General features: G+C 44.8%; 1 protein-coding gene across 7 annotated transcripts in view; it reads left to right on the top strand.

Annotated features, from left to right (window-relative positions):
* rreb1a (ras responsive element binding protein 1a) overlaps positions 1-11,187 on the top strand; it is a 45,982-nt gene extending 34,795 nt beyond the window's left edge. For 5 of the 7 annotated variants that reach the window (XM_081695929.1, XM_027013270.3, XM_081695930.1 and 2 more), the window contains 7 exons: positions 993-1,143; positions 1,585-1,727; positions 3,668-3,857; positions 3,969-6,510; positions 6,620-6,784; positions 6,960-7,715; positions 7,986-11,187. In XM_081695929.1, the coding sequence (XP_081552055.1) occupies positions 993-1,143; positions 1,585-1,727; positions 3,668-3,857; positions 3,969-6,510; positions 6,620-6,784; positions 6,960-7,715; positions 7,986-8,539 (4,501 nt within the window). In that variant the 3' untranslated portion in view covers positions 8,540-11,187. Of the gene's footprint in view, positions 1-992; positions 1,144-1,584; positions 1,728-3,667; positions 3,858-3,968; positions 6,511-6,619; positions 6,785-6,959; positions 7,716-7,934 lie in introns of all 7 variants that reach the window. The other 2 variants (XM_027013271.3, XM_081695931.1) reach the window with 2 other exon arrangements.
* Positions 11,188-11,481: the final 294 nt, after the last annotated feature.

An 11,481-nucleotide genomic window follows, 5' to 3' on the forward strand; every position in this document is an offset into this window, starting at 1 on the left:
AGCCGTTACTTTAAATATTAGAATGCATATTTGCTATAATTACATTACTGCCTTCACTTCCTGGGTGTTAAGCTGAAGAGGACTTGCCGCTTTCCCTCTTCATGCGACATTGCTCGTGCTTTCTACGATGATTTCCGTGAGGCTTGTCCCAGGTCCACACGCACATCCATGTAAGGGCATATGCTGGTGCAGGGATAATTACATGGCTTTTCAGCTCATTAGTGCCTTTCCTCTGGTCGCTGTTTCCATCAGGGTGCATGCAGCCGGGATACAGAGAGATGCTTCTCTCCAGCAGATTATCTGGCAACCAACCCAGTATTCTAAGCTTTCCCACCCAGTGAGTTTAGATGATTTGCCATCAGTACTTCTGAATTCAGTGTGATTCAGCAAAGGTCTTGACCCCAATACCCAGTGATTCTAGTAAAATAGATGGGACTGTAATGGATATCTAATGACACACTGCTGCTACTACTACTACCGCCGCCATATGCAGTGTCTATGTACGGTTTATATTGCAGAAGTGCAATATATGATGTGCAAGATGTGCATATGACAGTGTGTATGTAAATGTCCCATTTTGCTCTTTGTACTATTGCACATCTTTATATATTTTAACTGATTTAATTTGATTCTGTTCTTCAAAATTAACAGCTGTTTTTTTTTTTTTTGGAGTTCCTTAATATATACATAAAAATGCCTGTGCAAATGATTGGTGTTCATAAGATTGCCAGTAATTAAATGATCCGTTGAACTGGCTGTCGTATATTCGCCTTGATCAGAAAGTGATGAAAAGTTGCCATATCCTTGGAGACATCAGTGCAAACTCCTGCCCTAAAACCACCCATGCGGTGGTTGACTTCTTCAGCCGCAGTTAACGGATTTGCTGCAAAGAGCTGGTTCTTGCTGAGGTGAACTTGCAGCACGTGGCCTATTGAGTCTCACTGCGCCATTACGGTTGCATGGAAGAGCTAAGAGAGCTAGTTTGTTCACAGGCACATGAAGATCCACGACAAAGACCCAGCTGTGCCCCTCCCCACCAGCCCACCTTCGCCTGTCAAACGGAGGCGCTCCTCGGCTGCTGCCAAGAGGAAACCGAGCCGCGATGAAGATGCAGAGCGCACGGTCGAGCCGTCCAGTAAAAGGGTCAGGCTTGTTCCTGCTTAAGACCGCCTATGTTTTGACACCGTTTAACTGTGCTCTGCATTCACCAAGCATCACTGGAGTATAAGTTCCTCCTACCAGTGTCAGCAGTTTCATCTGGAGTGTCTTGTTATTTCTTGAAGTAGTTAAAGATAAATAAACATTAACTATCGCTCATACAAGAATTATCGGATATTCTGGAGTTCATAGTTAAGTTTCTTAGAATGTCTTTGGTTACGTTTTGTTATTTTAAGTGTTTAATCAAGCAAATTATTAATGCTAGAACATGTTTGCAAGCTATTTGTTCATAAAATAGTTGAGTATAGGAATCTAGTTGTATAATGATGAAAGGTATTGCTCCTGCTCTCACTCTCCAGTGGCCCCTCCAGGAAGTTGTCTTGGGAGTGGGCAGTGTGTGGCTAATGGAGGTCTTCTGTGTTGCAGGTTGTGGAGGACACTGGACTAGATGAGCAGGCACCGAGCAAAGGCCAAGATGAGCTGCTGACATGTCCCATTTGCTACAAGAGCCTCAGCTCTAGATATGACCTGGAGGCCCATATGGATACGCATCCTGATGCTGCACTCCGGTTCGAAACATGCCTGCGCGCTCACACATACATACATACATACATACATACATACATACATACATACATACATACATGCATGCATGCATGCATGCATGCATACAAAAAAAAAAAATATATATATATATATATATATTTCACACATTTATATATAATCACACATTGCCATAAGATACCGAAACCACATTTGTATATCAACGTGTAAACGTTAAGGATGAGTAAGATTGAATCTGTAATCATGTGTGATCAACAGCAGAAGGACTGTGGTGATTTGTCTGTTAGTTCATTTGGGCCTGTTGGTCACTGCAGATGTCTGTTGTGCTATAGCAGGACTGTTTCTTTCTGACATGAGAGCTGTGTTGCTAGGGGAGAACAGAGGCTGGGGCTTTGGGCAGGACCACTGCTGCTGCTGGGAGATTATGAGAGTGCCACATTCTTTGTGCTGTACCAGTCATAATTTAACACATCCAAGCAGAGAGGAGAGTCCTCTTGCATACCAAGTGGGCTTTGTTTCAGGGTCTTTTCCATAACCTGAATAGCGTGCTGTGTAAAGAGTGAACGGTCTACAGTCATACCTGTGTGATTTATAGTGGTGTTTGTCTGCATGCACTCTCAGACGTGAGAGGGTTAATGGATTCATCAGCGCCTCCCGTTTGGCCCCTGAGCCCCAAAGCAGGGAGTGGCACAGAGAAGCGAGAGGGAGGAAATCATGGAGGGAGAGAGGAGGGAGAGGCAAAGAAAACCATGGAGCATGGAGGCCGTGTGTGTGTGCACGTTGAGGGGATTTAATGAGTCACAGAAGGAAGCTTCAGAACTCGGTCTGCTGGACCTCTCTGTTGGGGGGTGGGGATGCCATATCCTTGGAGACATCAGCCTGCAAACTCCTGCCCTAAAACCACTCATGCAATGGCTGACTTCTTCAGCTGTAGTTAATAGATAGCTGCACAGAGCTGGTTCTTGCTGAGGTGAACTTGCAGCACGTGGCCTATTGAGTCTCACTGCGCCATTACTGTTGCATGGAAGTACAGAAAATTTAGCACTAATCCTTTATAATCACAAGAGCTAAGCGAGCAGGTTAAGAGGATCTAGGCTGCTGTGAATTGGGTTCTGCTGTGCAGAGTAATGCAACAGTTTAGCACATACGCCTGCAGATACAAGGATGCTCGCATGATCTAGACGCATTATCCCCCCACAACTTTATACGCTTACAGGTGACTACTCTTTGTAACCTGTTGTGCACATACACATGCATGCGCACAAAAATGAACTGAAAAGAAACATCCCATAATAAAGGGTTTTAGTACATTGGTTATATGAGATTCCCTGGGGGAGCCAACAACAGAAAAAGGTCACGACTTATTATATGCAAGCCTGCTCTCTCCACAGTATGTGTCCTGATACTGTTTTGTAGTATTGCAAGGGATCAGAGCATTCACAAAAATGTGCACCTTGAATAACAAATATAAAAGCCCCTAAACTGTACACAAAAGCACGCACAGGGGTGTGTATGTGTGTTTCTGCATGCATTAAGATAAAGCATCTCACAGACACCTCGGAACGATGGTGAGGGGCTGGGCCATTGATAGGAGTTGTGTGTAGCGTCACAGACGTTATCCAGCTCTCTCTCTCTCTCTCTGTGCTTGACAGACAGCGAGAATGGCTGCAGTTCTGGCTGGCCCATACTAGACAGTATATTCACACTGCAAATAATCCCCCATCTGCAGTTACCAAACACATCCTTTGAAACAGAGTTATAATAAGAATTTTTTTTTTGAAGTTTAGCATAATGTCAATGATTCCTATGCTATGAACCCTGTTTGGAAAAAAAAAAAACAGAAGTTGTAGCAGATATAGTGCATATTGAGGATTATTTTTCACTTGGAGAATTTTTTGTTTACTTGAGGCTCGTATCCTAAGAGTTGCATTGTCCCCTCTTCTAGGTGTGAGCTCTGTTGTATCTCGTTTCGGACACACAGGGGTTTGCTCCGTCATAACTCGGTGATCCATAAACAGCTGCCAACTGACCCCAATGGACACCCATTTATTCAGAACAACCCCTCTATACCCCTCGGCTTTAATGATCTAGCCTTCATTGACTTCTCCTGTCGCAAGTTTCCTCACATTGCCCAAGTAAGTATCGGTCAACTGCATCTTTCATAAGAACTGATCCTAAAATCTATACCATCTGGTATGAAAATTTGTGTGATTTTTATTATTTTCTACTTTGTTTCAAATCCATAGGTGTGGTGTGAAACCAATCTACGCCGGTGCTCCAGCAAGTTTCATCACTTTGTGTGCGAGACGTGTGACAAGGCCTTCCCTTTGCGTTTGGCCCTAGACCTGCACAAGTCCACACATGAGGATTCCGAAGACACTCAGGAGCCCATTTCTTCCCAGGCTTCCAGCATAGAGCCCCTCATGCCAGAGAAAAGCAGTTTTATGAATGCACTTGGTTTGCAGCACATCTCCCAGGTCAAACCAGTAACATCAGAAGAGGAGTCCTTACAGGCAGAACTGGACGGTATCAAAATCATTCACGTGGAGGCATCATCAGACCAGCAGGAGGTTGGGCTCCTCGGTGGTCTTGGACTGTCTCTGGTGGACCCATCCTCTCTCCGGGGTCTGTCCCAGCATGAGGCTCTTAAACTCCTCTCCCTACAGCCTTTCCAGACTGGTTTCCTTGTCCAGCCAGATGGCGGGATGGTGGTGAAGCAGGTTTGCGGTGAGACTGGAATGGAGTTGGCGGACATACAGCAGATCCTCAAAGTGGCTTCTGCTGCCCCACAACAGATCAGCTTGCCACCCTTGTCCAAGGCTCCATGTAGTGCAATGCCGTCAGGCCAAAAGCAGATGCCGCCGCTCAAACCGAAGCCTCTGGGGGCTCCAAGGACCAACATGACAACTTCTACGCCCCCTCTCCTCCTGAGCACCCAGCAGGCCTCACTAGGCTGCATAAGCCCCAGCTTGCCACCCCATGCCGGCCTTCCTCTGAAGATTACCAAGGAACTGTCCCCGTCTTCATCTTCATCATCCTCCACGTGCAACCCAGGGTCCATGGAAAAAATGCAAATGGAGGCAGAGTGCATGGGGGATGCTCATATGCCCATGGACACAGATGAACAACAGATCAAGCAGGAAGAAGACAAGCTAGGAGAGTCATCTGGAAAGAAGGGAACATCTCGCAAAGGATCTTACCCCTGCCGATTTTGTGACCAGGTATTTGCGTATTCAGGCGTGCTGCAGGCACATATGCGCTATCATCTGGGCATCTTGCCCCACCAATGCAATATTTGTGACTATGTTGCTCCAGACAAGGCCACACTGATCCGTCATCTGCGCACCCACAGTGGTGAGCGGCCTTACGTCTGCAGAGTCTGTCATTACCCGTTTACTGTTAAAGCCAACTGTGAACGCCACCTCCGCAAAAAGCACATGAAGAACACCCGCAAAGAAATAGAGAAAAATATCAAATATGTTACCTCGTCCACTTCTACATCGGATGCATTGGAGTTGACTGGATCAGGAGACACCACTTGTCGATACTGCGGTGAGGACTTGAAGACCTACCGAGCCCTACAAATCCACATGCGTGCTCACAATGGTTTCCAACGAAAGCCATTTGAGTGTAAACGCTGTGGAGCAGCCTTCCTGGCCAAGCGGAACTGCATCCACCACCTACTGAAACAACACCCAGAGGTCAAAGAGCAGGACATAGAAGAACATATAGCCACGCTTCTCACTGCTCCCTCTCAGACCAGCCCTGATGCCTCTCCACTCAACGGGGTGACACCAAGTGCCTCTCTGCAGCCTATTAAAGTGGAGGACTTGAGTTTCTATGGCGGAGATCTGGACCAACCCCTGGACTTCTCAAACAAAAGCCACATGGGTCGCAGTTCTGGAAGTGTGAGTGGTTCTCCTGGGATCAAGATGGAGACAGCATCTTATGACAGTTCCATGGAACCCATTGATCTCTCCATTCCCAAGAATCCAGAGAAGAAAATGAAGGGAGATACTGACACCATGTTGCAAAGGGAAGTTAAAAAGGAGCAGGGCTCCCTTAACATAATGGATCACACCCTTGTCAAGGGCCTTCAGACTGATAGACCCATTGATGAGAAGCCTCAGCAGCTTGGGTGCTACAAGCTTCCTGTAGCTTTGACAACTCTGGGTGCAGCCAGTGCAGCAGGTCGAGCCTTGCGGCTGAAACCCCTGCTTCCCAAACCCAGCTCAGCTGGTGTGAAAGAGTTGCCACCATTGGCTTCCATTGCCCAGATAATCTCTTCTGTCTCTGGTGCTCCTGACCTCCTGAAACGGGAAAACAGCTATCCATCTAGTTCCGGTGCATCCTGTAAACAGGAAGTCACAGAAGCCCCATGTGAAGATAACACGGAGGGCTCTAAGAAGAGATGCAAGAAAAGATCAACCATCAATACAACTAGAGAGAAGCCAGCATTGAATTCTTCAGACACCAGCATCGACCTCGAGTCCAGTGGAGAATTTGCCAGTGTAGAGAAGATGCTGGCCACTACCGATGCCAACAAGTTTAGCACCTACTTGCAAACCAGTGCAATTGAGCTAGGAAGGAAAGAAGGAGAGAAATCATGTGTGAATGACAAGAGAGAAGGTAAAGATGAAAAGCCAAGCAGACAAGCCTCACAGTCTCAGCAGTCCAAAGGGAAAAAGAATGCATACTCAAACTCTGTACAGAAGTTGACTTGCCCATATTGCCCAAGAGTCTTTCCATGGGCCAGCTCGCTCCAGCGACATATGCTGACTCATACAGGTGAGATATAGACTGCCTCTTGCTGACAGGTTCTCGAACTTTTCAGTGTATTTGCACTTAATATATTTTAAGAACATTAGTGAACACTGCTTTTCCATGTATGGTATAGGTCAGAAGCCATACCCCTGCCCGAAATGCGATGCCCTTTTCTCAACCAAGTCTAACTGTGAGCGCCATCTTTTGCGCAAGCACGGCATAACCAACAGGATCTTACGGCATAACGGTACCATAACCAAACCCAAAGAACCAGAGGACGGCTCGCAAGAGAGTGCAGGTAACAACAAACTAAAAGACAAGCATGCTGCCTGCAAAATGCGCATTAAAGTACACCACTAGTGAGCATTTTCTGTGTAAAACAAAATGAATGACGGCATTCTACAATACACAACATACTGTTTATTTTATGGCTCTAGATACATTTACAGTGCTTGATTTTTGCTGTGTTTTAGAAAGCATGTCTGAAACAGAGTACCCCAGCGGTGAGGCAATGGATCTGACTAATTCTGCCCCCGAAAAGTTGACTGCGTCGGATGCTGAAAAACCCTCCCCAGCCAAGCCAACAGAGACAGCTGCAGTAAAGCCCTTTTTTCACTCGGAGGAGCAGGAAAACCAGCAAGTGCTTGAGCTAATGGAGAGGAAAGGCACAGAAAACGATGATGATTCACACAGCAACAAGAGTTTAGACCTGAACTTCGCCAGCAAGCTGATCGACTTTAAGTTCTTGGAGTGTGAGCAGCCCAAGTCTTCTCCTACGGTGGACAGTGACTCACTCGAGCGGCCAGCACCACAGGACGAGTCCAAGTTGACCTGCAAGAACTGCAATAAGTGCTTCCGCTATGCCGCAACCCTGGCACGCCATGAAAAGGTTCACCTACTGGAAAGCGCAGCTAGCATGGACTCCAAAGTTGATGACTCAGCCAGATCTTGTGAACTGAAGAAGGAAGAAGTAGATGAGGAGGCCGAGAAAGAGGAGCGAAAGGGGACTGCAGACAGCGAAGGGGCAGGCAGTGCGATGGATAGTGGCTCTGATGAGGAGAAAGAGGAGAGGAGTGATGAAGAAGGAGGTGTGGCCGAACCAAAGAGTTGTGACGGGGAGACAGAATCTTCTGGAAGCAAAACTGACAAGAGGAAGAAGATTTGCAGTGTGTGCAGCAAGCGCTTCTGGAGTCTTCAGGACCTTACAAGACACATGCGCTCTCACACAGGTAAGAAATACGAAATCCCCCAAGATAAAATTGAAGTAGATAAAATTATACATTTTCCTAGAGATATGATGCATTTAAGTTCTAGACGTACATACGCCGGATCAAAATGGCTTTGCATCGGAGAATCTCTACAGACAGGGTTATTTATTTGAAAATGTGGCTTAATATTGTAGAAAAGTTGCTTGTTCTCTTTAATGAACAGCATTCTTTTATGTGTAGCTTGGTCAGCCAGGCTATGCTCTGATGGCTTCAACTAACCGTTTTAACCAGGTGAACGGCCCTACAAGTGTCAGACCTGCGAGCGCACCTTTACCCTGAAGCACAGTTTGGTCAGGCACCAGCGCATCCACCAGAAGCCACGTGGGGCTGAGGCAGATGGCTCCATGGCAGGGATCACGGGCAGAGCTGGGGATGAGGAGGGGTTCAGTGGACGCTCAGCAAGCGAGGGAGAGTGCACCCCCACCAGTACCAACCCTCCTTCTGAAAATGAGAGCGAAGTTATGGAAACAGTTAAGGAGAGCCCAAAGTCCCGGGGGAAAGAAAGCAAGAATGCAATAACTTCCACAACTACAGAGACAAAAGTGTTAAAGAGGGGACTTGAAGGCGAGGCCACGCTGGCCGAGAAGGCAGAAACTGAACCAGCTTCAGAGATGCCCAAAGATCCTCCAGCAGAGGAGGAGGAGGTCGCAAATTCTCCCACCACCTCTGGGACAGATGTAGAGCAGCCAGCGGGATGCCTACAAGGCCTGCGGGATATACATGCCAAGCCCAATGTCGAGCACATCCTTCCCACCAATGAGTGCCCTCTGCTGGGAGTGGAGTGAAGACCAGCTCTTGGTTTTTCTCCGGTTATCCTCTGGCAGTAGTGGACTCCAGAGGCAGTGCCATACAGTACAAGAATATTTGTAATACAAAACATTTTAAAAACAAAGATTAACATGTTTCCAAGTGCCTTGCTACTTTTTGCTATATCTTTATCTACTACCAGATGATCTAGTTGACTTTTAGAGTATTTTATAAAGATTTTTTTTTTTTGGTTGTTTTTTGGGATCTTCAATGAAAGTGCATTAAGCAATAAATGAACAATTTGGTATAATTTGTATGATTTAAGTGTCTGAATAGAGTATGGTCGTGTGAAAACCAGGTTTATATGGCGAACCAGCAAAGGCTAAAAACAAGCTGGCATATGGCTACTGAGACTTCTATGTCGAGGCTTGTGCATGTGAGCATAACTGGAATACATTAAACAAACTCAGCCTACTCTTCAAAGGGCTATTCACAGATGCAGTCCCACCCTTCCATTTTCATCTTTCTTCAGCAGTAGAAAGGCCTCCAGTGTATCTGACAAACTGAATTATGATTTTTGTTATTATGTAATGGAGGGCACAAAAAGTTGCAGAGGCTTCAGAGATGAAGGTACAGCTGCAATTGGGCATCGTGGGCTGCCCTCAGGGTGGGCAACAGCTCTGCTATCATGAAACATATTGGCAATATTTGCCTGAAATATCATTAATTTACCAGCTACGCTGACCATGTCAGACATCCTGTTTTAACCTTCAGTTTTTCAGAAGAAAGTGAAGGACAGGAGATGAGAGAACTACAGTGTTTTTAATCTAAGGGGTTTAAGAATTTCTCCCCCCCAGATCAGTATCATTATCAAACAATGACACAGAAAAGCACACATGAACAGATGTGATGTGTTTGACCCAAAAGGTGTTGAGATTTAATGTCTTCCGAAACCCCTTCTACTTCAAGCCTTCATGTTTTTTAGATCGGCCTGCAATCTGCCTGTTTTGGTAAACACTAGTCTGCATTTTCTTTATTTAAATGTACTTGAACACTGTCACCCTGCTGCCACCTACCTGGATATGGCACCGGTTTCAGGTCCATCTTCATCATTCTGTACGCCTCTTCTACAAAGATCTCAATGACATTATCAATGACATTATCATTTGTGGTGGTGTTTTTGGGTTTTTTTTGTTGTTGTTTTTTTTTCTCAATTGTGTGAACCTCAGACTCAAAACAAACCTCAAAAGGCACAGAGACTGTAGAAGTTGCGACGGACTTGTAGAATATAGATGGACACATCTGTTTTTCTGGACCAGTCATAAGCTGACTGGATGACACCCACTTATGACAGGTGCAAGAGCCATGTGCAGTATGAAACAGAGTATTAACAGGCAAGGGGGGGTGGGGGGTGGGTTTGGCCAAGTTGACGGAAGGAAACCTCTTGCGGATGCCGCGTTTCCCCACCACAGAGGGCACTGTGCCATCTAGTGGGGAAATACTAGTATTCCCCCCCTTTACTCTGGTTCTCAGGCACAAGGCTAGTATTGAATGAACTTGAATAAAAATGCAATCGCTTTCTCAATCTGTATAATGTATTCTGGGACTCTGCTTCTTTTCATACCTTTTCCTGGGTTGGTGTTGCAACTGTTTTGTATGTACAGCCACATGCGCTTGGGTGTATGTATGTGTGTAGGGATTCCTGTTAAGAATGCACACAGACTGTTTTAAATGTATTTATTGTAGCCCAGTGTGGGTAAAGAAGTTAATGTGGAGAAGCCATGTATTAATGCAATTATGCTGCAGAGAGAAATGATTCAAATTCAATACTTAGTGTCCCAGGCTTTGAACTGGGTCTTTTCTAGCAATAATCACTATTGATCCAAAAGCTTTATGTAGACATTTTGTATATTTTATAGACTGTGTGGTCCATTTTGTATTTTTCCCTATCATTATCATCACTATTATATCAGTTTGGCTGAGAAATGACTTCTGTTTTCCTTGATATATGTCATATAAAACTGTGAAATTTCTTTTTATTCTGCTATGGGTGAATCTTTAGGTTAGTTTTGCATGTTAGCCTTTGTTGGTCAGTTAGGGGTATTTTTTTCTGTTTCTCGGCCCTCCCACACCATCTTGCTCTCAGGGGTTTTACAAGATGCTTACTCAAAATTTTAATTTTTCCTGAGTTGCAAACATTCTGCCCAATTTTTGATTTTATTGAACAAGTTGAACTGTCAATCACTACTTCTAGCACTTGACTGTGAATTAAAATAAATGTGTGTCTGTGGGGAGGGGGGGGTGGTTACTGAATCCATGCAAACCCACATTCCTCTGGTGTCTCATGCTATTTTCCAAGTTATGTTTCTTCAGTCTTTTTACTTCTGGTTCCTTCTTGCTCTGTCTCTTTTTATCCTGCGATAAATGACTAGAAAATGTCTAGAATGGCAGACAGAATGACATACCAGACCTATCACTGTCTTAAGTTCTAACCAATATCAAAGGGAGCTTTGCATCGCTGCTACACATCTACAAAAATAATTCTACTGGACTTGAATGGAACCAGAATCATCAAAAGTATTTTGGCACACTACTTCTGCTCTTCGAATGAGTGCTTCAGAATCAGAAATGTAAGCTGTTCTGTATCAAATCTATTAAAGCAATAAAGTTGTATTAAAATATGAAATGGTCATATTTCTATGGTAGCAGATAAGCCATTCACTTTGGTTTTTTTCTCTACCTTTCCCCCCTCTTTTAATTAATGATGTACAAGATGCACAAATTATGATGTAACTGATCAGTTCAGTGCTCAGGGTAACCAGAAAGATGTGAAATAAGACATGCTCCACCCTTTGTTTAAATCTTTAAACATCGTTCATAGCACAGGGAATCGGATCATACTCGAGTCATGGAATATATACTATTGTTTTAACTTTTTGATTAACTGGTTACCTTTAACATAAAACGAGACAAATAGGTG

Source organism: Electrophorus electricus, chromosome 14 (genome assembly GCF_041902795.1).
Source record: "Electrophorus electricus isolate QZ-2024a chromosome 14, ASM4190279v1, whole genome shotgun sequence".
Lineage (NCBI taxonomy): Eukaryota > Metazoa > Chordata > Actinopteri > Gymnotiformes > Gymnotidae > Electrophorus > Electrophorus electricus.